Genomic DNA, 26858 nt, shown 5'->3' on the forward strand with positions numbered 1-26858 from the left:
TAATATAATATTAATGCTACTTGCTTTTCTCTTTTAAGACACACAACCCCATCGTTGTACCATCTAATTTTATCGACTGAATTATTAGATTATTTTGAAAGCGTTTACTCGTCAAAAATGACCCATTCACATTTTAGGTTGTGGACATACAGGGTGTTAGTGACATCGTAACGAAAACTTTGAGGGGTGGTTCAGGCCATGATTCTGAGTTGATATCAAGTAGAAATTTCCGTCACAAAAGTATGGATTGGAAAATAATTAAAAAGAAAAGAAAAATTTTCATGAATTTTTTGACACGAAATTCCACTTGATATCAACTCAGAATCATGGTCTGAACCATCCCCCTCAGTATTCGTTACGGTGTCACTAACACCCATACCCACTTATATGGCTACCGTATGTACTTGTACGGGGTGTAAGTGTCATCGTAACGAATACTGAGAGGGATGATTCATCTGATTATTCTGAGTTAATATCAAGTGGAATTTTCCATCGCAAAAGTATAGAATTGAAAATATTAAAAAAAAACTAAAAAAAAATCATGAATTTTGCGACGGAAAATTCCACTTGATTTTAACTCAGAATCATGGTCTGAATCAACCCCCTCAGTATTCGTTACGATGTCACTAACACCCAGTATATCTTCTTCTTTTTCAAATCATTTTATCCCCTGTTGTGATGTAGGGCTCAAATAACTGATTTCTCCCCTTCGCGATCTTATGCAGCGTTTATAGCTTGCTCCCATGACATGCCGAGAGTTTTTAATTCCCGGTCGACCGAGCGTCGCCGTCGAACATTCTCATATTATAGCAGCAACAGGAATAAGTACCTACATAATTTGTAAAATGCAGTCTGGTGACAGACGGACAGACAGACAGAGAAGTTCCGTTTTTACTCTTTATGTAAGGAACTCTAAGAAAAGGATGTCCATTCCCTTTACATGACTATCGTATCCGGTCACGCAGATCTGGTACATGCATCCATCAAGAAGGTTACTATTATCAATTTATGATAGTGAGTTATGTATGTCACCGGGGATTCCCCTGATATAATGTTTTTGTTATACGAAGACAGTTATGCAGCTAAATTATACAGGTAGAAACTGCAAAATACCTACCAGTCAAATATAGTATTATTTTTATGGAAGATAGGCGAGCATTAGATCACAATCTCACGTGGTGGAAGGTAACGATGTGGCCAAGAATGTGACATGTTAACTATAAAGTGCCTATAATGAACTGATTAGCTTAAATACCTTCTGACTGACATTAACATTCTGCTATCAAGAACATGCTCACAACAGTCGCCAGTGGCGACAAGTTTCTCGTCACATTTTCGGCGTGTCTGGGCGCGACGCTGCCTCAGCGCAATGTAATGTAAATGTTGTAATGGACTGAAACGTAAGACAGACGCCACTTCTAATGACGGCACTCTTAGCGCGACGGTAAGCGCCCAAAGTGTGACTGGACTCTTTGGGCTGCCCCCTTTTGCGTTTTCCACGCGCACACCAGGTTCCACAGGTGTTCTAAGGATATGACCAATCCTCTACCACTTTCACGATTCTACGAACTAAAAAATAAAAACTGTTTTGTTTTGTTATGTTCTCTTTGATGAAGGTGGAAGAAGGGAGAGTGGTGTGTCAGGATCGGAGTAAGTGGAATTACGTGGTCTCCGCCTGCCCCAAAGGGAAATAGGCGTGGTCCTGGGGGATCAAAACGGCCACATCGAATCAATCATCGAATAAAAAAACAATATTGCAATTTGACATTTGCGCACTTATTGCTTTTGTAGATGAATTGCTTCCATGTGGCCTTTTTAACCCTCATGTAAATATGTCCAAAAAAATGTTCATGCCTATAGAGTGCACGCTACAAGTGATGAAATAAACCATTTTGTGTAAGTTTCCAAAAGATATAATTAGCGATTGTTATCCGATAGCGTAGCGAGGGATCCGTGCGTGGAGCAGCTTAACGGCTGCTGTCTGAAAAATCAAAATAAAAAAGTTCATGATACCTATACAGGTTGTGAGAAGCTGCAGTCGTTTTAGGCGGATGAGACGTTCGTTATGTAAAAATTGACGATTCAAAGTGTATGTGACTACTGAATATTTTTGAATCGGCTATCTGCCAACAATATTTGCCTTGGAAATACTGGCTGAATTTCAATAAAGGACTCTTAAGATAGAACTATATCTGGCCGCACCGCATCAGAAAAGTACTAGGAAAGTGCCTATCCTTCTATCCTTTTCTGTCACTCAGAGCCGTCATTTGCTAGAGTGAGATAAACAACGAGAATGCGACCGCACTCCAACTGCATCTCACTTTTATAATGTTGCCTATACGTATTTCATAAACATAGGAAATAGCGATTCGGTGCAGCCAGGGGGGTTAAAAAGGTCACATTGAAATAATTCATTTAAAAAGCAATATTGCTATTTGACATTTTGTTGATATTGCGCACTTACTTTTTAATGTCAAAGTGCAATATAGCTCTTTTGCAGCGTTTTTAGACCACCAGATGTAGTTCAACCTTTCAGGAAGAATACTTACTGGTGGGAGGTGGTGGCGGTGGTGGGCCGCCACCGAAGCACCCTGCAGGCTTGGTGTCGTGCAGCGCGGCCGGCGCAGCGCCGCCGGTGCTCATACCGCTCTGTAAACATGCCCATCTTTATTGATAAGCTATATAACATAACATACAACTCTGCATGTTAGGTGAAGTATGGGGCTGGTCCGAACAGTAAATAAATAAGTGAAGATAACCAGAACATTTGATAAGATGGAAAGACAACAGATGGACTAAAGCAGTTACGGAAGGACCAAGAGATGGTATACGATATCAAGGCAGACCACCAGCCCAATTCGTGTGGGTTGCGAGGTGGAGTACCAACCTCGTCAACCCTGGTGTCAGGGTTATTATTGAGCCGCCAAAGGCCCCTGACACCTGAGACATGGTTCATGTAACGACTACTTACTTACATTAGTAAGTAGTAACCGGGACCAACGGCTTAACGTGCCTTCCGAAGCACGGATCATCTTACTTTCGGACAATCAGGTGATCAGCCTGTAATGTCCTAACCGAACTAGGGATCACAAAGTGATTTTTATGATATGTCCCCACTGGGAATCGAACCCGGGACCTCTGGATCGTGAGCCCACCGCTCAATCACGTGACCACGGAGATCGTTACACACATATACAGCCTGTATATGTCCTACTGCTGGGCACAGGCCGCCTCTTAATCAGTATGGAGCATACTCCATGTTAAAGAGGTTATCTAAATGCAAGGCAATCGATGTGACACACGGATACTAGTGGTGACGCCAATCATCGAGTGCAATGCCTGCCATAGTGACTTCAAATGAGACACCTACAGAGCTGGATTCCCATTTCCGGCCAAGTAGTTAATACATTTTGCGGCAAATCTGCAATAAGTCACATTAAAACCTGTTACGTGCGAATCAACCTTTCGCACGAAGGGCTCCGTACCATTGACTAGGTAAACAATAGGTACACAAATATCATACCTATTGTAACCTTTTTGATATCAAGCAAAAAAAATCGCATTTGTTATATGGGAGTCCCGATTAAATATTTATTTTATTTTGTTTTTAGTATTTTTTTGTTATTATATCGGCAAAAGGAATACCTACGTAATTAGTAAAATGCAGTCTGGTGACAGACGGACAGACAGACAGCGAAGTTTCGTTTTTACTCTTTATGTAAGGAACCCTAAGAAAAGGATGTCCATTCCCTTTACATGTCTATCGTATCCGGTCACGCAAATCTGGTACATGCATCCATCGATTTATGATAGTGATTTATGTATGTCACCGGGGATTCCCCTGATAGATTTTTTTTGTTATACGAAGTCAATTATGCAGCTAAATTATACAGCTAGAAACTGCAAAGTACCTACAAGTCAAATATTCAACTTGCTAATATTTTTTCATAAAAGATTTGACCACAATCTCACCTGATGGAAGATAACGATGTTGCCAAGAATGTGACGTGTTAACTATAAACTGCCTATAATGAGCTGATTAGCTCAAATACGTTCTGACTGACATTAACATTCTACTAGATATGAATGTCAGTTATCAAGAACATGCTCACAAGAGAGGCTAGTGGCGACACGGTTCTGGCCACACTTTCGGCGTGACGGGGCGCGACGCTACCTCTGCGCAATGTAATACTACTAAATATAAATGTTGTAATGAGACATAAGACAAAAGCCACTCTACTGCTAATGACGTCACTCTTAGCGCGACGGTAAGCGCCCAAAGTGTGACGAGAGCTTTAACAGTGATCTAAACAAAAGTAGTTAACGCCATCTGAGGCAAACCTACATTAAGTCAAGACAAAAAAACATTATTTTTTTCAAGTAATATTCTCGTGTTTGATCATAATCACACCTGATGGGAAGTTAGGATGTGATCTAGGGTTACCAAAATAGGTTTACTAGACGATAGAATCACAATATCAGATTTTTTCTACTCACCACAACAGCGAAAACGATGGCGAAAATAGCCAAGAGTACTCCGAGGACCTTCATGTTTCACTTGCTGGTGACCACTGATGACCACCATCCTACCACCGACAATATATACACCTCGCACAGGAAGCTATCAAATTGACATGTATGTAACAATAATTGTGAATTCTATAATTTTCAGAGGCGCTAGACCGTTGTATGCTAAATAGATATTTAAGAGGCTTTGTAGTTATCGAAAAATGGTTTACATACGTCACCTTACAAGGTTAAAGAAACAAATTCGCAAATCATATTCGTAGTTTCATGGAAGAAAAAATATAACATAACTACGTAACTATCATAAATTATATTTGATAGTCCAGAATACACCGTGAAGACCCGTGGTAGCCCAGTTGGTAGAACGCTTGCCTCTCACTTTGAGGTCGCAGGTTCGAATCCAATTAATGATTGTCGAATTTATTTCCGAATTCATGTTTGGATCATAAATGATTATCACGTGCTTCAGCGGTAAAGAAAAACATCGCGAAGAAACCCACATTCCCGGGGTTGCCACATTTTCGGAGGTATGTGACCTAACCTTTATTGGGCAGGTTTTCCGTTCGCGGGTTGGAAGGTCAGACAGATAGTCGCTTCTGTAAAAAACCGGACCTGTCAAATCTTCAGGTTAGGTAAGCGGACCTTTGAGAAACGGGATAATGCTAGGAGATGATTAGTCCGGAATACACGTGATTTCGGTGGCATATTTTTTACATGCAACCCCAATAGGCAAGTCACTGCCGTCCTGAGCGTTACCGGTTTGCTAGAGGAGAGCACTGGTTCGATACCCGGTACCGGATATATATGCACCAATGAATTATTACAAATACAATACAAATAAACTTTATTGCATCAAAATAAAAAGAAATAATTACAAAAGACTCTTAACTAGGTACATGGCAAATGGCGGCCTTATCGCTTAAAGCGATTTCTTCCAGAAAACCATAAGGTGAGGAAACATGTAAAAATTGAAATTGAAAGATTGAGGGTACAAACTACAACAAATACAACAACAACAACACAACTACAACAACACAAAAACAAACAACACACCAACACAACAACAACCACAACAACTAGTAACACTAGTATTTAGTTTGTTTAGTTTTTTAGTTTTTATTTTGTATTAGTACTAGTATTCATTGGTAGTACAACTTACCAATAAATACATTATTATTATTATTATTTATTTATTTATTTACAAGTCATTTAATTTATACATGCATATAAATATATAACATACATATATAATACCTGAATTATTAATTTATCTTAAGTGCAATTTTCTATAACGCAGTTACCTCGACCATTGTAGACAGCGATACAGCTCACTATTATCACATTGTTCTAACAGAAAGCTCGGCTCGTACGTACCTCGTTCATCTTGCGACCAATGTACCTCTGACCAGCCCAATTAGGAATATAGTCGTGAACTTGTGTTATTTTATTTTTATTTATAATATAATCTGCGTCGTCGGGACTCTTTAAGGGAGCTGTTTAAATAAATAAATATACTGACGGTCGCAAGTCAATATATTTATGAAAACATTATGTAGGTATGTACGTAAAAATGTATCTGATCTCTCCTTCCGAGAAACTGTGAAAGGCATACTTACAATACAAGAAATAAAAATAAATTTTTTTTAAAGGTAGAGAGAAAATTTATTTACACCATAAACAAAACAGTTATATAACAAAAATATTAGAAAAATATCAAAATTCTAGATTTAGTAAATTAAATTCATCTTTTTTGCGGTTATGTATTTACAATAAAACGTTTTTAGAATAAAATATCAGATAATATTTTAAATTTGACAGAAAATTAATTTAAAGCTCATTATGGTATCCCTCCACCGGTATCTAGCGACGTCATTGATGCATTGTTTAAAATGTATACGGCTAAAATAAAAATGATAATTTGAATATGTTTCTGCGCGGCTACTGCGCGATGCGCAAATGGTTACCTATACATCGTCTGAAGGATATGATATTCTTTGTAACCCTGTTGTGTTTCGTTCATTCTCTCCATTCTCACTAGCAACCTTCGTTCATCCAACTATCTGTCTATTAATATTTTTTTCCCATTCCTCGATCTTACGATATAATACAAGATAAAAATAATAATAAAAAAAAATACAAAAACTCTTTCATCATCACTAATTTAAGAGCCACGCTCTGTCGGTGTAGCATTCTCCTAACTCTCCATGCTAATTTAAAAAAAAATAATTGCACTTAAAACATACTTCTTCGATCTTCTCCTTCTTCCCTTTTTTTCTGTCGAGTTTACTACTAGTAATCGTGTTTCCAGAAAGTATAATGTTTACAGTGAAATCGTCGACCACGCCGGCGGGATTGGTATTGGATTTTCCAATGAGCTATGTCTGATGTTAGAGGAAAACTTAATGCTGCTAATAGTAATCCTGGTTGGTAAACTACCTTACATACAAACCGCACGACAGAAGGAAAGTAACCCCGAGAAAACAGACACTAGTCGTCGGTAATGTCGCCAACTGACGTATCTGCAATTTTTGGCGAAACTGATTTGCACATTTTGCAATTATCAATAAGACACAAATTACATTAGCCAAGAATTACAGCTAGCAAAGTCAGACACGATATATTTTACTTTGTGTCTAGTTGAGATCCGCGTTCTGGCAGACAAGTGGTAAAGGACTATTTATAGGTTCATCTCATTACATTATGTTTCAAAGGGTTTCAATGCTTCTTCTTCTTATCGTGTGGATTGTGAGGTGGAATACCAGCCTCATCAACCTTGGTGTCAGGGTTATGATTGAGCCGCCAAAGGCCCCTGACATGGCTCATGTAACGATTACTCACTTACATCAGTAATTAGCAACCAGGACCAACGGCTTAACGTGCCTTCCGAAGCACGGATCATCTTACTTTCGAACAATCAGGTGATCGGCCTGTAATGTCCTAACCAAACTAGGGATCACAAAGTGATTTTTGTCATATGTCCCCACTGGGATTCGAACCCGGGACCTCCGTATTGTGAGCCCAACGCTCAACCACTGGACCACGGAGACCGTTTCAATGCTGAAGTTGTCTTTTAGTGAGTTTTTGTACTGACATCCAAGCAATTCATCCAAGAAAGCAATATTGTACACCTAGACTGGTATGCTGCAGTGGATGCATGTAATATTGTTTAAGACCTTCTTGACCTGTAGCAATGCAATAAATACATTTGAATTTGAATTTTTGCAATTTGACATTTATTTGCTTTGCGCACTTGCTTCTTAGATGAATTGCTTCGATGTCGCCATTTTGACCCCCTGGTGTGACTTTTGTCTGTGGTTTGTTAAATAAGTAAGTATAAGAAATTATGTACTTATCATAAAATAAAACATAAACGTCTATGATGATGTATTAATTTTATTAGCGATCATTATCCGGTAGCGTAGCGAGGGGCCCGTAGGTGAAGCGACTTAACCGCTGCTGTCTGCAAGTTAGGAAAAATATGATTACATAAACATAACAAAAGCCCACGTCTATGTCCCAATTGGGGTAGTCAGATGTACAGTACTAAAATTATCTATAATAAAAACATGAAAATAATGATTTAAATAAATTATTTTAGCCCTGACCTTTTTTTTGACGTGACTACCTAACCAATTAAGCTTGATGCATACAGGGTCGGAAAAGCGGAACTAGCGTTTCGGATGCGAGATTTTGTTTACCTTTTTTTTTGGACGTGACCTATTGTAGATTTGCCGCAGATGGCATTAATTACTTGGCCGGACAAATGGGGAGCGCTGAAGGCTCTCCGGTACAACGCTTAAGACAACAAGCCTGACGGTGCCCAGTTGAGCGCTTGGCTCAGGGCGTCGTCTGAGAGGAAAAATATTTGAAAGAATTAATCGACTCTAGTGAGTCGATAGCGATAAGCGCTGATTAAGGGAAATCGTCGACCACGCCAGCGGGGTCGGTATCGGGGTCCTGAAGTGTTTTTGTGTCGCGAGCTGATTGGCTGCCTCTATGGCTAGAGTAATCGGGTCGTCGGGATCGTATATTACGTCCTTCGGGATTTAGCACTGACCACGAGCGTAATGTATGTATGTGTGAATGTATATTGTTTTTCTGAGCTCAAGCAGATCTCTGAGTCAACTTACTGGTGGGAGGTGGTGGCGGTGGTGGACGCCCACCCCCGTTGCAGCCTGCTGGCTTCGTCTCGTGCAGAGCGGCCGGTGCGCCGCCCATACTCATGCCGCTCTGGAAACACACATTAACAAGAAAACCATGGAAACTTTTCATACCCTTTTGATGTCCAACGTTTGCAAAGTCGTCTAGTTAATCCATGATTCACAAAGTGATTTCGACAATGTCCCCATCGGGAATCGAACCCGAACCTCCAGATCGTGAGCCTAACGCTCTAACCACTAGACCACCGAGACTGACCTTTGTTTAGTAAGGACTTTTCAGGCTTGAATCACCTGATTGTCCAAAAAAGTAAGATGATTCCGTGCTTCGGAGGGCACGTTAAGCCGTTGGTCCCGGCTATTAGCCGTAAAAACACCTCCACCAACCCGCAGTGGAGCAGCGTCGTGGAGTATGCTCCATACCCCCTCCGGTTGATTGAGGGGAGGCATGTGCCCAGCAGTGGGACGTATATAGGCAGTTTATGATTTATGATATGTAATCCATGAATAAAGAAATCATTTCAATAATGCTTAAAAAAAGTTGTTAGCCGAGACTTGACTAGCCCGATGATACGGTACTGGATCAAAGTACATCGGGAATCAAATAAAAAAATTATCGCACCACATTTATTTTGTGTTATTTTTTCTGTTTAGACGGTAGGTACTATGGTACCTTTAAGTAATTTGTATTATACAATTATTATTTATAACTAGCTTTTTCCCGCGACTTCGTTCGCGTGGAAGAATTTTCCATCTAATTCCCGTTCCCGTGGGAATTTCGGGAATTCCTTTCTTAGTGCACCTCTACGGTACCTAAGCTACGTCCCTTTGAATTTCAAGTGCCTACGTTTAGCCGTTTAGGCTGTGCGTTGATATATCAGTCAGTCAGTTTCTCCTTTTATATATTTAGATAATATCATTATTAACTTTGTAATCATTGGGTTTTTACCTTTAATAAAAACATTTTATTTATTTATTTTATTTTTATTTATTTTAATAAAAGAGTGGCCCCGATTCCTGCATACACCGCCTAATTTTAAGTTATATCCGTCATTTTCATATCCGTCGAAAAGGAAAGAGACGGATGATTCACAGCTCTTAATTTTAGGAAGAATGAGTAAATGAATGTATAACCCGGGCAAAAAGAATCCGGGAATCAAAAAGGTACGTCGCTGGTATCCAATCCATTTGACGTGCTGTCTACTTAACTGTGTCGGGTATTTGACTGATGTAAAATTTTTAGACGGTTGTTTTAGATTTGCGCTTAAAATTGACGTGTGTTCCATAAATTTTATGCTTGTCGTTTACCCGTCCTTTTCCTTTTCGGCGGATAAGAAAATGACAGATATAACTTAAAATAAAATTAGATGGTATTTAGAGGAATTAGCACCAGTATGTGAATAGCTGAAATCAGTGAAGATCCCAACAAAAACTTTTTCATGTAAAAGTTTCTAAGACAAGATCACATCGATAGCAATGTCTAACTCGACCTAACTATACAAACCCTAAGCTTACAAACTTTACATGTTAGATGAAATATGGGGCTTGTCAATCGGCTAGTACTATGTTTCATCATCAGCCGTACGACGCCCACTGCTGGGCATAGGCCTCCCCCAAGGATCTCCACGACGATCGGTCCCGCGCTACCCGCATCCAACGGCTTCCCGCGACCTTCACCAGATCGTCGGTCCACCTTGTAGCGGGCCTACCCACTGAGCGTCGTCCGACACGTGGTCGCCATTCCAGAACCCTTCCGCCCCAGCGGCCATCGGTTCTCCTCGCTATGTGTCCTGCCCACTGCCACTTCAGCTTTGCAATTCTCCGAGCTATGTCGGTGACTTTAGTTCTCCTGCGGATCTCCTCATTTCTGATTCGACTATGTTTAATAGTACTATGTTTAACCAAGAGTAAATGGCTACACCTAGTTCTAACCGACTAAAACTATGTGTAGCTGCACTTCAGGTATTAGCCGTAACACATACACCCACACCTCGCCAGCTATATTTTAAGTCCCATGTAATAGACTGCTTTGCCTACCAGAAAAAGGCATTAGTTTATATAATATACCTAAGTAACACTCACCACAACAGCGAAAACGATGGCGAAAATAGCCAAGAGTACTCCGAGGACCTTCATGTTTCACTTGCTGGTGACCACTGATGACCACCATCCTACCACCCACAATATATACACGTCGCACAGGAAGCTGTCAAATTGCTATTTCCCTTTAGATTATACTAAATAGTCATAATAATAATAATTCAGTGCAAATCGCGTGATTTTCAAAGGCGACAAACGGTTATGTAATTTATGCTTAATGGGTAATAACATAGGATTTTTTGAGCCGTGGTAGCCCAGTTCGTAAAACGCTTGCCTCTCACTGTGAGGTCGCAGGTTCAATCCAGCACAGGCCTAAACCAATGATTGTCGAATTCGTTTTCGAACTCATATTTGGATCATTAAATGATTATCACGTGCTCAGTGGTGAAGGTGAAACCCACATTCCCGAGAAATTAATTTGCGGAGGTATAGGTCTGGTTTTCCCTTCACGGGTTGGAAGGTCAGACAGGCAGTCGCTTCTGTAAAACGGACCTGTCAAATCGTCAGGTTAGGTAAGCGGACTCTGTGAAAAACTGGATAATGCTAGGGGGATGGGTAATAACTAATAACATTTAATTTAAATTGGTATGCTTTGTTGAAGTCGAACCGGGTGAGAGTCTTCAGCGCTCCCCATTTGTCCGGCCAAGTAGTTAAAGCCATCCGCGGCAAATCTACAATAAGACACGCCAAAAAAAATATTGTTGAAGTCAAACATGACTAAACGTACGGTCACGAGCATTAATATGTATACACTTTGGTACCATGTCACATTAACTTTTTTGACAAATTGAACTGTAAGTCTCACTAAACGTCAAATATGTTAGTGCGACAGAGTCCTAAAGTGGGTACATTATATTGCTCATGACTGTACGTCACTTCTTGGTGAAGTACATAATTATTTCACATAACCCTAATATTAGCGCCCGCGGCACCGTGTCCGAGCCACGCGGCTCGAATCATATCCAGAGTTTCGAATGCCTTTATTGTTGTAAAGCAACACATCCTTACAATACTTACCTAGATTACTGGTCAGCAAAAATTTTATATCGATCGCCATCGACTCGCAAAGAAGAAGATACATGATCCTAGGGTGGTATTAATAAACTAATCTCAGCTTTGAGACTGTCCTCAAGATCATGTCAATGTGACAGTTCTCATATAAAAACAGGAGCATGATCTTGAGGGCTGTCTCAGCTGAGATTACTTTATTAATACCACCCCTAGAGTGTTTTGCTTGAAGCAAATAACAACAGAAATCATTACACTTATTTCTATTTATTTATCATCACAATACTTCCAAAGAAAGACTTAAAAGTAAACATTTGTGGATTATCATCGTTACAGAATTTTATCCTCTTGCCAACATCTATAATTACAATTATAAATACCAACCATTCCTTATACCTACTCCCAAAATCTTGCTAACATAATTTAAACCCTGAATGTAATATTAAAGTATCATCTATTGAAAGAATCGCAAAGCCTATTTCTACACTCGCTAACTTATCAAGACGCTCGCAAGCATAGTTCTTGGCGCAAGGTGTTCATTTAATTCGGAAGGGTTATACACACTGACATCTTATATGCAAATAGACCCACATTCGCTAAGAAGTTTTTCTAAAAAAGCGTCCGAAACATGTTGTAAATACGTATACATTAAGTTATGTAGATAATATTAGTTCGTCCCCTGAAATTAAGATGTATAAGGCTGTTCAAATAAAGTGCAATATCGGATGTACAGTCATGAGCAATATCATTTACCCACTTTAGAATCCTGTCGCACTATCATATTTGACATTTAATGAGACTTACGGTGTAATTTGTCAAAAAAGTTAATGTGACATGGTTTCAAAGTGTATACATATTAGTACTCGTGACCGTACAGGGTCGTTACACGCAATCGCTTGTGACAAGATGCGCCGCGGACACTTTTTTACAGAGATTGGTGGTCTATTTTTTATAGGAGGACTATGGTTATACGTTAGCGATGTACGATAAGCTGCAAAAGCCCAATCAGTTTCTTACTAAGTAAAAAAATAACTGATTGCACTTAAGACCTCTTGGTTACATGTCGTGTCTGTAATAGACCAAAAACACCTACAAAAATATAAAGTGGTTCATAATTTCACCAATGTTTACAAATAATGGGCTCAGTGACTGCACTTTTGCTATTTGATTGTACACGCAGTAACATTTGCAACTCGGCTGCCAGGTAGCAGTCCAGCCAAGTAGTTAATGTCATTTGCGGCATATCTACAAGAAGTCACGTCATAAAGTAAAATAAAAAAGCTGGGCTGTCTGGTTTGGCTCCCGTCTCAGTCTATGTCGAGCTTCTTGAAGCTGCCTTGTATGCCGAAGAGGTCTTCAACTGTGGTCGCCTTGCCAGGCCTCTTGCTCTGGTCGACCCGTCGCTTGTTCTCATCCACGAAGAACTGTTTGTTGGCATAGAGACGCTTTATCAACTCGTCTGGAAATAAAACAAAACAACACTTTATTATAATATACTTAACATAAACACATTGATTTACCACTACCGTAGATACAGCGCTTGATACAAAAATGCGGCGAAAACTTGCCGCTTATTTAGGTATACATTCGTACACAGCGGTATACTATACATTCAATAAAATCGTGTCAAATTAACAAAGTATGCATCGTCTTATTATGTATATTAGCGCGTGGTGCTTTGTGTAACGCGGTCGGATTATACTGCGCACTAAGATAAAGTACTGTCAACGTCGCTATATTATACATAACAGTAACTTTGCGTCCCACTTTTTGAGCGCTGATACTCAATCTACGGTAGTAGTAAATCTGTGCATAAACAGCGTATATATACGTCCCACTGCTGGGCACAAGACTCCCCTTAATCAACCAGAGAAGATATGGAGCATACTCTCGGGTTGGTGGAGGTGTTCTGCGGCTAATGGCCGGGACAAAAGGCCCTTTGTTCCCACTAGTTCGATTCATTAGTTCGATCGTCGGACTAGTGAGAATTTTTTTTCTCATTAGTTCGACCGTCGAACCAATTTAAATTTAAAAATAGTTCTACCACATTTCAATGTTTTACTAATTTCGTAATAAAATAAAAAACGCTTGGTTCGTTATAAAATATATATTCGTGTACATCTATAGGATATCTTAGATCTTCTTTCTTATCGTGTGGGTTGTAAGATTGATGACCAATCTTACAGACCCTGGTGTCAGAGTTATAGAGCCGCCAAAGGCCTCTGACGTGGCTCGTAACGACTACCTCCATAGATAGTAACCGGGACCATCGGCTTAACGTGCCTTCCGAAGCACGGAATCGTCTTATTTTTCGGACAATCTGGTGGCCCGCAATGTCCAAACCAAACCATTGAGTAATATTGATATCCCTCTAATTGCAGAAACCTTCCTCGACCACTTTTAATAATTTTCAATTCTTTAGACGTCATTCCGAAAAAATAAACAGTAAACTAAACAGGCACCAATAAATAAAACGTTATCACTGCAGCGCATGACTAGTGCAATACATCATATCGCATAGTTAAACAGGCTAAAAAAGCATCTACCCTCAAAATGAAAATAAAATCTATTACCACACTCCTTCTGCAGTTAAATATGTAGGTGTTCCAAATAAATAAATGTTTATAATGTATAATGCACATACCTAGGCGATGTAGGTATAGATGCATTTAAGGAAATGTGCAGTAGACAACTTCCGGGTGATATGACGATGATTTGTGTAATCTATATGTATTGTTTATTTACTTTGTTAGGAAGCCAGCTTATAATTTATAAGTTTTTTAAATATGTATTAGATCTAAGACAGCCTCCGTGGTCTAGTGGTTAGAGCATTGGTCTCTCGTTCCGGAGGTCCTGGGTTCGATTCCCGGGTGGGAAACAGTTTTTTAAAAACTACTTTGTGAGACTTTCCCGGTTTGGTTAGGACATTGCGGGCCACCAGATTGTCCGAAAAATAAGACGATTCCGTGCTTCGGAAGGCACGTTAAGTCGATGGTCCCGGTTACTATCTATGGAGGTAGTCGTTACGAGCCACGTCAGAGGCCTTTGGCGGCTCTATAACTCTGACACCAGGGTCTGTAAGATTGGTCATCAATCTTACAACCCACACGATAAGAAAGAAGATCTAAGATATCCTATAGATGTACACGAATATATATTTTATAACGAACCAAGCGTTTTTTATTTTATTACGAAATTAGTAAAACATTGAAATGTGGTAGAACTATTTTTAAATTTAAATTGGTTCGACGGTCGAACAAATGAGAAAAGAAATGCTCACTAGTTCGACGGTCGAACTAATGAGAAAAAAAATTCTCACTAGTCCGACGATCGAACTAATGAATCGAACTAGTGGGAACAAAGGCAAAAGGCTTAACGTGCATCTTCGTCAGGTGCGATTCATGCTTGCAAAGTTCTTACCAAACAAAGGACAGTCTCACAAAACGATTTCGACAATGTCCCCATCGGGAATCGAACCCTGACTCTCTCAGCACATACGGTACGTAGCAGCTTGGTGCAGCACTAGGAGCAGCGTGATGGAGTATGCTCCATACCCCCTCCAGTTACTTGAGGGGAAGCCTGTGCTCAGTGGAACGTATATAGACTGTTTATGTTCTTTACCGGGTGAGAGCCTTCAGCACTCCCCATTTGTCCGGCCAAGTAGTTAATGCTATCTGCGGCAAATCTATAATAACTCACGTCAAAAAAAACTGTTAATGTTGTGTTTGCTTCAGATGGTATCAACTACTTGTCCGGACAAATTGGCAGCACTGAGGGCTTTCACCCGGTACAAAAATTTAAATCACCAGGCCAGAAAGCGCCTTGTTCGTATTGCCGATATTGATGCTCAAAAAAAAAACAAACAACAATATCAGTCAAGGAAATCTTAAAAAAATACCTCTTTTCTTCTCCTCTTCTTCTTCTTCTTCTTTATGGAATGGCGATTACTCCACCGACAAGAGCGCAGCTCTTAAATAGACAGAAAGTGAGAGAAATCTTCAAAGTCTCACCACGTATAGTAGCATGGTCCTTGTACTCGCCCCCTTCTTCCTTGGGGAACGCCTCCTTGGGGATGTATTGGTACAGCTCCGGCGCCTTCGCCTGGTGGATGCGGATCATGTCCAGTAGAGCCTTCTTCATGAACGGCTTCAGCATCATCATCACCTTGTCCATGAACACCGGCGCGTTCAGGAAGTGCACCTCTTTTAGTTTCACCAACATACATTCCTGGAACAGGATTGGATTTGTTTCAAAGGGTGAAAATTATCATAACAACAATAGTCATATCTCCCGACTCCGTCTGCGCAAATTAAAACTAATCTAAACGATGTATACAGGGTGTTAGTGACATCGTAATGAAAACTTTGAAGGATGATTCAGACCATGATTCTGAGTTAATATCAAGTGGAAACCATCGCAAAAGTATAGAATTGAAAACGAAAAACAAAAACAAAACATTAGTTTTGCGTTGGAAAATTCCACCTAATATTAACTCAGAATCGTAGTCTGAATCATCCCCCTCAGTATTCGTTACGATGTCACTAACAACCTGTACATACATGCATACATACACACATACTTACTTAAGATCACGCCTGTATACACACACATACACACTAGTTGGTGCCACATTGGCAAGATGTCTCCCATCTCAAAAATATGTACTTAGTGTCGAAACGTGACGTCATTTCAGAAATCCTCGTTCGTCCAAGACGACATTGTAACAGAACTATAGAGTAAATTATACATTAAGTATAGAAGATGCTTACCTGAAGGAAGTAAAGTACTTGTCTGACAGCCATGATGTCCAACTTGGCAACATGACTCATGGTCGCCCGGTCCATGTCAATCATGATCACGAATCTGGACATAATATTTTAACTTTAGAATGCGAAATTGTGTGTTGGTACACCTGGGGATTAGCCACATCGCAAACATTGAAAACATATGGGATTGACATAAAGTGACAAAAATTCAAAATTCAAAATTCAAAAATACTTATATATTTTCCAAAATTGGCTTACAAAGTTAGCGCTTTTTGAACGTCAAACATAATTAAATTACATATTATGTAACTAGCTGTAAAACTACTACCACATCGGAATCTGTAACGCTGAGGGAAAGACGTGGCCAGAAAACCTCCCAGCACAGGGCCCTAGTCCTACTGTTTCATGTTTTCCTTTCTTTTCTTTTAAACCAGTTTGTATTACATAATTTATAGACTTAAATACAATGGTATTCCAATTACAGTCGGTGGAAGGAAAGTGAAACATAAAGAGTTTATGTGACTTTATCACAGAAACATGTCAAGTAATATTTTCACTGTCACTGTAATTTTTCGTAATCGTTTGGGACTTGGTTCTATGCTGTTCTGGGAGCAAATAAAAAACATAGAAAACGTTCAGCTGCTTGTCTTCCCGGGCATGTCGTAAAAACCGACAGAGGGATTGTGTCCTCTAACATGATGGACTAATGTTATGGGCGATAGGCTGATCCCTTATCACCATAAGGTTCATCATATCCAGCTTACGACATCGTATCAACAGTGGCTGCAAGTTGTCTTTGATTACTTGTGGCTCTGCCCACCCCACTAGGGATTACGGGCGTGAGTTTATGTATGTATGTATGTATGTTTGCGACTTGGCTAAGGCCCCTGGTTTAGTGGTAATTATTAGATATTATTTATGATGCTCGCAATGATGGACTTTCCACGCTACTTTCACCAAAACCCAATATAGATGGCGCTGTGCAGCTTTAACGTGATAATTATCTATTTTCACATTACTCGGGTACATAATTATACCAAAATACAATATAATGGCAGAAGCATAATTATATTATGTTATCCTTAAGGACTAAGGATGTCCTCTCACTGTAAGGTTGCAGGATTGAATCCAACAGGGGCCTAAACCAATGATTTTCGAATTTATTTTCTAACGAGCGCCTTACATTTTATAATGAGTAAGCAAATCTACGATAAGTCATAAGAAAGGCAGGTCCCGGCTATTAGCCGTAAAAAACGTCTCCATGCGAGCAGCTTGGTGGAGTATGCTCCATACCCCCTCAGGTGGCCTGTGCCGCTGTGAGACGTGTAAAGGCTGTTTATATCATATCACGTCATGTTATATTATATTATAGATACCCAGGCCAGGTCCCCTCCTCCTGCTGCCACAGGTCAAACATCATCATGAAGGTCCTGACACACTCCACGAACATGAAGTTGCGAGGGTCGGGGTCTAGCAGCCGCAGGTACACTGCACGGTAGCCGTGTACCGTCGGGGTGGGCAGCGGGGCGTACAGGCTGGAAATAACAATTAAATACTCAATATAACGGCCTCCGTGGTCCAGTGGTTGAGCGTTGGGCTCACGATCCGGAGGTCCCGAGTTCGAATCCCGGTGGGGACATGTTACAAAAATCACTTTATGATCCCTAGTTTGGTTAGGACATTAGAATAGAATAGAAATAGAATACATTACAGGCTGATCACCTGATTGTCCAAAAAGTAAAATGATCCGTGCTTCGGAAGGCACGTTAAGCTGTTGGTCCCGGTTACTACTTACTGATGTAAGTAGTCGTTACATGAGCCACATCAGCGGCCTTTGGCGGCTCAATAGTAACCCTGACACCAGGTTTGATGAGGTTGCTAATTCACCTCACAACCCAAACGATAGAAGAAGATTCTCAATATTCAATATTCTTTATTTGCATACTATGATGGTGTAAAATTGGAAAGTATACACTTTCAAGCCATGTCACATTAACTTTTTTGACAAATTAAACCGTAAGTCTCATTAAATGTCAAATATGATAGTGCGACAAGGTTCTAAAGTGGGTACATGATATTGTTCATGACTGTAGAAGTTGGTAAGTTCTATCATATACTTACATAGTTAATTATATTATCGACAATATTCTTTTACGACAACGTATTTCCTGGCACCTATTTGGTGACATAACTTGGTGCGGCACGATGGGGGATGATTGGTAATAACGACGAAATATATTATTACGTTTTAAATTCAACAGGAATATCTAGTTTATTAACAACACTTCAAAAACAAATTATAATGATGCTTTAATATAAGAACACGCAAACCAAGCATTTTCTTAGAGATTCACATTTCGTCGAGACGTTAGAGGTGACCTGGTGATTTATTTCTTAATTATTTATTGTCAATAACAATAATATACCTATTTAGGCACCAACTTAACCTTACTCTTAACCTAGAAGGACGTACATTGACCAAATTGAAGATGTCCTTAGAAAAGGTTCAGTGCGATCTACTTTGAACCGGCGTGCGTGAATGAAACGATTGGTGAATGTGGAGGAAGCAAGAGAAGTGTGTCAGGATCGAAGCAAATGGAATTCCATAGTCTCTGCTTTCCCACCGGGGGATGGGAAATAGGCGTGAGTTTGTGTATGTATGTGGGATTTGGGTTTGCTCAATTAAACAGTTCAAACACTTCTTTTATTTTTCTCCGAGTACAGTAACTCACACCACCATCGTCTATAATCCACCATCGTCTATATCTCCCCCCTCCTTCCTTTCTCACTCTTTCTATCACTCTTTCACTCATTCCCACTCTTCACTCATTCTATCATTTGTCTATGCATCTCTTCTACACTCTATATCTTCTGTACTACTAATGTCACTAGTCTACCTCTCACACAACCATCTTATCTAACCTCTCACTCACTCAAGCACATGCGTACATGTATGTTAGGCATCGAATTTGCAAAAAAAAAAACACATAATATATGTCTGTATTATTTGTCTTTTTGTCTTTGTTTTTTTTTTCCTATTTTTTTTTTATTTCTGTAATGTAAGTTTGTAAATGTGGCGTCCAATATGGAAATAAATATTTTCTTTCTTTCTTTCTTTATAAGATAGAAAACCAAGTCCCGGAAGGTCATTTAGCAAAACAGTTTCCATTTACCTGTAAAGGAGGATAATAACTACGTGCAATTATTGCCTGATGTGTCTTAATAATACGCTTGTATGAGTTAACCGAGATAACTGATTGTTCTACGTATTACACCTTGTTTAATTCATTATTGAAAGATTTCCTTTTATTTTTTATCTTACCCCGCTGGGAAAATAGGCGTAAAGTTATGTATGTATTTTTTTCTTATTTTAACATTTATATGCACTGTCTCCTCAACAAGCATAGTAAATTATCCTTTAGGAATAAGGTGAAAATCTATACAAGTGAATCCATCCGATCATGACCTAAAGGGGTCGTTTTTTCTCAGACAAGTCTTTCTCATATCCGTGGCTACAGGTGATACAAAATCGATTCATGCGAAAAACCGCCACAATGTTAGCTTGTAAACGTTTCTTCGATTCTACTCCGTAGTTGCGGCTTCCGAATACATCCCGGCGTATGTCTAAAGATACTGAAAAATATCGGCGTCATAAGGACGATTTTGCTTATTCAGAGCTTATCGCTATCAGCCCACTAGGGTCGATTAGTTTTGTCAAATATCAGATGATGCGGATGCCCTGAGCCGACCGCATCCAACTGGGCACCTTTTTTCATGTGCCTTATTGTAGATTTGCCTCATATCCGAATAAATGTAGAACGCGCAGGACTCTCACGTCGGCTCAGGGCGTCGCGTCGTCTGAGGGAATTTATATTTGAAATAATTAATTGACATTGATGTTGGCCCACCAGATGCAGCATACTCACACAGTATCAAACGCGAGGTCCGTCTTTTTGTCCAGGGCGCGGTCCTTGAAGAAGGGCGCAAACAGGGTGCGCAGCGTGAAGTGGAGGTCCAACACTTGCTTCGACACCTCCGCGCTGCGCTCGCAGCAGTGGTACACTATCACTAGGTCCAATTCTGGAAGAATAAAAATTGGAAAAAGTTTTTTAGTAATTCTCTTTTAGGCTGAAAATAAAGAAAAGCTTATAATGTCGTAGCTATCAACTGCAATGGTCGAACGGAAATGGAAATATTTGGCAAGGATTATAAGTCCTATCTTAGGTCTACCCCCATTAACACATGATACATTACATTACATTAGTAACATTTATGAAACAAATAAAAGAGAAGGTGCAGGTCGTGTCATATCGGGAGGTGTAGGTTTTGGCGGGAAGAAAAGAGGAATGGCGATTACTCCACCGACAAGAGCGCAGCTCTTAAATAGAGAGAGAGATAAGTCCTATAAGTACTTATTAAGAAAGGAAAAGAGGAAAAAAATAGGTAAAAAAACTTTTTAAGTTAAACGGTTTTATGTTAAACATACATTGCAATGTTTAAGATAACACATACATACACATACATAAACTCACGCCCGTAATCCCTAATGGGGTGGGCAGAGCCACAAGTAATCAAAGACAACTTGCAGCCACTGTTGTTGTTGTGTTGGTTTAAGATAAATGTACTAAAAATCAAAAAATAATAAAATAGATACAGTCGTGGGAATTATAAACATATGCATAGACTAGACTAAAATAAAACCGTGGGGCACGTCAATTGTCTACAAATTATCGACTTAATGTGCGATAGAAGAATCGTTTAATTCGTCGTTAGGCAGTTGGCCCGCAGACGGTGAGGAAATTACTTAGTATTTTTTTTCTATGATCTACTTTCAACCGGCACGCGTTTATAGAACGATTGATGAATGTAGAGAGAGCAAGAGAAGTATGTCAGGATCGAAGCAAATAGAATTCCATAGTCTCATAAGCGTATGTCAGTCAATCAATTTATTTATTGACACTAAAACAATTTTGCGATTTGTGATCCCTAATTCCTAAACTTGAATGACATATGCATGTGTACACACATTAGAACCTCACGCTCAGAGGCTAAAACATTAGAATCTATAATTTCCACTGAGACGGACCATTCGTGATAATTGTTGCGATTGTCACTCGACCGTATAATAGCCTAACATTGCCTTGTCAAGTGGTATTTTACCCGCATTCTATCCACTTGTTTTTACCCATGAGAATGTGACTCAGTTTTATGTGCATTGCTTTACATACATACATAAATTCACACCAATAATAATCAGCAATAGAAGACAACTTGCAACCACTTGTAATACGAAGCCCCAAGATGGATTAAACAAACGGGTTATAAAGAAAAAAAGAATATGACCCGTTCTCCACCAGGGTAAGTAGAGCCAATCTTCTTTTTTCGTGTGGGTTGTGAGGTGAATTGCCAACCTCATCAACCCTGGTGTCAGGGTTGTTATTGAGCCGCCAAAGGCCCCTGACATGGCTCATATAACGACTACTTACTTACATCAGTAAGTAGTAACCGGGGCCAACAGCTTAACGTGCCTTCCGAAGCACGGATCATCTTACTTTCGGACAATCAGGTGATCAAACTGTAATATCCTAACCAAACTAGGGATCACAAAGTAATTTTTGTGATATTACCCCACCGGGATTTGAACCCGGGACCTCCGGATCGTGAGCCTAACGCTCTACCACTGGACCATGGAGGCCGGTAGTAGAGCCTATGGAATTCTATTTGCTTCGATCCTAACATACTTCTCTTGTTTCCTCCACATTCATCAATTGTTTTATACACGCACGCCAGTTCAGAATAGATAGTTCAAAACCTTTTTTTCTCTTTTCCTTTTTTATTAAGTATAGGACTTATTAATCATTGCTGAATGTATCAGTTCAAAATTTCTTTACGGCAATACAAATGTAAAACTAAATTAAAATAAAGGTTTGTATCTGTCCGAATCGGCACCAGCGCTTACTTATCTAGTAGATAACTGACAATAAAGCAATGGATAACGCGCTACCCGATGCAATCGTAATGCAAGTCTGCTGAGTTACCTGAGTACCGGCGAGCCTTACACGCGAAGGTTACTCAGCATAAACCTGTGCCTTGATACCTACTTTTTTTTTAAATAATATAGGTTCGCGTTTGACCACAATCTCACCTGGGTCCGGTTTAATAAAACTTACAATTGTAAATTACAATGACAATTTGATGTACATTGCGGAGTGTGTGATCACAAATATTTTGCAATTTCATATTAGCTACGTAATGAGCAGCAAATTGTCGTTGTAATTTACAATTGTAAGTTTTATTAAACAGGCCCCTGATGGTAAGTGACGATCTGGTCTAGGGAATGCAATCCGATCTCGCGACGTCCCGCCTAATATTTCGGGATCAATCCCGAAGCATAATATGACGGGATCCCATTCGAGATTGACGGGATTGGGCGAATCTCCTGAGTTATACTTTTTGTTTTGGTTATGCTGATTTCCAAAGAAAACATAATTAGGAATTTAGTTAGTAATTTTAAAGAATCAAGGCTTTTCTTTTATTTCTAAAAATATTTTTAGAAGATAGCCGTGGTCGTATGCCAATCTGTCCTAAAAGTTTGCTTATCACGGCATTCGACCACGGCTATCTGCTAAACATCACTATTCGGAAGAATTTTAGAGAAATATATCTATTTTCTTGTTTCATACTTTTTAGAACGTAATTTTCCCGTAGTCGAGTTTTAGTTTTTTTAACTTTTGATGTAATTCGAATCACCACACATACGAGACTGTGTATGAGAAAACAAATTCGGATTCCGATATCTTTGTCAGTTATGGGTGCAACTTTAAAAGTGGATTCGAACCCGTGACCACGCGTTCGAATCCACTTTTAAGTCACGCGTTCTCCGAATTCAAAACTTGACTAAAAAAAAAGAAAGAAGAAAAAAAAACATTTATTTTATAAATAAGTAGGTGGTACACAGAAAAGAATAGCGACCATAATAATGAATTTAAACCTTATCTCTAAAAAGGGATGTCAGCTCAGCAAGATGTTGTGACACTCCGACATTGAGGGAGTGCCACAATGCTGATTTTCAGCTGAACTCCAAAAATTCTAAAATATAAAAAATAATAAGCTTAAATCTAAACAATCAAATCAAAATAACTGTGTTAATAATATGTATACATTAACGGATTATAATGAATTTAATTTCGAGGGTGAGTGTGTGTGTTTGTTAAGTGAAAGTGTGTAAGGGTGCATGTGCGTATGAGTGAATAGAGACCGTGGCAAAAGTGAACCGTATGTCCCGATTATTTAATGAGGATAATTACTGTAGGAAAATTGTGATCATTGAAATAGTAACGTAAGAGTAAGAGATCAGACAACAATTTAAATTAGAAGATGAGAATATTTTCGGCAGGATGTTGAAGCTGTAGGTACATTAAGGACAAATTATTTAATTTTATTCTTAAACGTGATAATGGACTAAGGTGTAAACAAATAATTGTACAAAGTGACGTCCTACCTTCTATATATAATAACCACAAATACCGATGATCTATTATTGATAATAGTAATTAGAATCAATTTTCTATGACTTTTGTATTGTTATAAATAATCTATCCGACTGAAATTGTGACACTCGTCTATAGAAAAGTAATTTCCCATAATTATGAATAATAACGTAGACCGTATGTCTTGTTTATAAATGTAAGACTTGCGTGTCGAAGACGTTTTCTTTTTTACAGTAATGCGGATATGCGCAATCACGTACCTAAACAATAACTATAATTATTTATTATTTTATTTTTTCATGACTTTACAGTGCAAAAGCGCCAATGCGCCGTGAAACTTTCAATGTAAACAATAATATAATTATACATATGAAACTTAAGTGTAAACAATATAAAAACATATTTAATTTTCACACATCATTAATCATCTGTAGTAGGCTGAGCTGTAGGCTGTCTATGGGGCCCACAGGTGGCGGATAGTGGAACGGCCATCAGATATGATGGTTAGCTGCGAATATAAAAATAAGCAGTCCCCGACCAAACAGCGACGGGATTAGCAGAACGTAGTGGGTAGCTCGAATCACTGGGACGCGCTAACCTATAAAATGCTACTTAGGTTCTATGACGATCTTGTGACGTAGCGAGTAGGCGCCGCTACTTCAAAAGCTCACCCCTGATGCCGGGCAGCAGCGGTATCAGTACTGGTTGGAGGCCGACGAAATGGATTCTGGTAGGGCTCTAGCTAGAACATCACCGATTGAGAAATTGGTAGGTGTACTGCGGAACGGAAGGCGATTGGGGCAACCACCGTTCTACACGCCCTATCTATGGAATGGTGATTACTCCACCAACAAGAGCGCAGCTCTTAAATAAAGAGAGAGAGAGAGATTCATCATCTCGCAGAACCTCAGACACTCGTGACACACATACGTCTACTCACTCACAAACAGATATTAATATAGATATTTGTATAGTAATTTGTTCGGAAAACGCGTCACTTAAACCCTAGTGTCCCTGGTTCGAATCCCGGCACGGGCTCCAAACCACTACATTCGACTTCATGAATTTGAATTCATGGTTGGACCATAGATAAATTATATAACGTGGTTTTCAGGATTTGTAGGACTTAAACATAGCTGACGAGGTGTGGGTGTTTACTATATTATGCACCTCTGCTTACCCCTTCGGGGATACAGGCGTGATGCTATGAAAATACCTGTCAAGTGCTCCCCTGGTAGATGAGGCTGTGTCTTCAGCCACTCCCGCAGCTTGTGGACATCATCACGGGATATGTCCGGGTTTTTCCCGTACTCCTTCTCCACTGGAAATGGCTGCACCACTGACATGCTGGATCTGGATATAAAATGCTTGACGTAGTGCTGTAAAAATTCTACAACCAACCCGCGGTGAAGCTGCGTGGTGGATTATGCTTCATACACCCTCCGGTTGATTAAGGGTACCGTGCCCACCAGTGGGACGTTATAATGCTATTGATTTTAATTCATAAGAAATAGTAGAAATAATATTTTGCCACGAAGCGCCGCGCAAATAAGTACTTTAACTTTATAATAATTTTAAATTATAGTTAATGGCCCCGATTCCTGCAGACACCTCCTAATTTTACTTTAACTTATACCTGTCATTTTCTTATCCGCCATAAAGGAAAGGGACGGATGATTGACAGCTCTTAATTTTAGGAAAAATGAGTAAATGAATGAATTACCCGGGCGATTAAAAAAGGTATCTCGCTGGTATGCAAACCGTCTGACGTGTGCTGTCGACTTAATTCTGTGGGGTTATTAGCCAATGTAATTTTTTTATAGGGCTGTTTTAGATTTGTGCTTAAAATTGTCGTGTATTCCATAAATTTTATGCCTGTCGATTACCCGTCCCTTTCCTTTTCGGCGGATAAGAAAATGACAGGTATAACTTAAAATTAAATTAGATGGTGTAGGGACTTCGTATTACAAGTGGTTGCAAGCTGTTTTCTCTTCTATCGTGTCGGTTGTGAAGTGGAGTACCAACCTACCGGAATCAGCACCAATATAATAAACTAAACTTAAACTTATAAATAATCACCTTTTATTTTTATCTCTTTAGCCACCTCTAAACTAACTCTAGACTTCTAAAATGTATCTCAACAGAATGTCACTTGTCACTGGCAGTCAAGTTACTGTAGGCACTCTACTAAATCGTGCACCCACTGACACGCATTGCCACGCACAGCACCGCACTGACACACGCGTTGACTCGGCTGATGCTGGCGGCAACTTGAGACGCCACTGACTTACTGCACATTCGAGCGAGTACACTGGCATTCCACCTTGGTGTTTGTAAGTAGCTCCCTTCAAGCATGTCTAAACGTGGTCGTACTATTATAGGTACCTACTAGTGTTGCCGAAAAATCGATAGTTTTACTATCGATAGTAAACAGCCAAAATCATCTACCCAACCGATAGGCCTATCGATAGTATCGATACTATCGATAGTATCGATAGTATCGATAGCTCTTTTTTGGCGATACTATTGATAAGCAACGATAGTATCGATACTATCGATAGTATCGATAGTTAAAAGATGAAAAACTATCGATAGTTCGATCGAAAACTATCGATAGGGCACTATCGAGCGGCAACACTAGTACCTACTGTTTGATCTACTGTCCTAGAATAGACATTGTTAACGACGGGCTACTTGGAGCAATCTCATTGGTATATATTGTCTTTTTGATATGACATTTTATTACATTCTTTTGTTTTTTTCTTGTATTGTCGTCTTGAATAAATTCAGCTCTGTTTTCAGCACGTCTG

At 39.5% G+C, this 26858-nt stretch overlaps 1 protein-coding gene and 1 long non-coding RNA gene across 2 annotated transcripts; both read right to left on the minus strand.

The window, feature by feature from the left end:
- Positions 1–1910: 1910 nt before the first annotated feature.
- LOC126375966 (uncharacterized) lies at positions 1911–11118 on the minus strand. Its single transcript, XR_007567665.1, has 4 exons — positions 10878–11118; positions 4498–4608; positions 2550–2649; positions 1911–1981 (listed from the first exon to the last, which is right to left on the minus strand). It is a non-coding gene; the product is annotated as an uncharacterized LOC126375966 (long non-coding RNA).
- Positions 11119–12043: 925 nt separating this feature from the next.
- On the minus strand, positions 12044–26319 carry LOC126375920 (alpha-tocopherol transfer protein-like). Its single transcript, XM_050023016.1, has 7 exons — positions 26128–26319; positions 25265–25401; positions 20485–20638; positions 17935–18093; positions 16562–16655; positions 15803–16019; positions 12044–13251 (listed from the first exon to the last, which is right to left on the minus strand). The coding sequence occupies exons 2-7, from the start codon at positions 25392–25394 to the stop codon at positions 13100–13102; spliced, it is 906 nt and encodes a 301-aa protein (XP_049878973.1). The 5' UTR covers positions 25395–25401; positions 26128–26319; the 3' UTR covers positions 12044–13099.
- Positions 26320–26858: the final 539 nt, after the last annotated feature.

Source organism: Pectinophora gossypiella, chromosome 20 (genome assembly GCF_024362695.1).
Source record: "Pectinophora gossypiella chromosome 20, ilPecGoss1.1, whole genome shotgun sequence".
In the NCBI taxonomy this organism is placed as follows: Eukaryota; Metazoa; Arthropoda; class Insecta; order Lepidoptera; family Gelechiidae; genus Pectinophora; species Pectinophora gossypiella.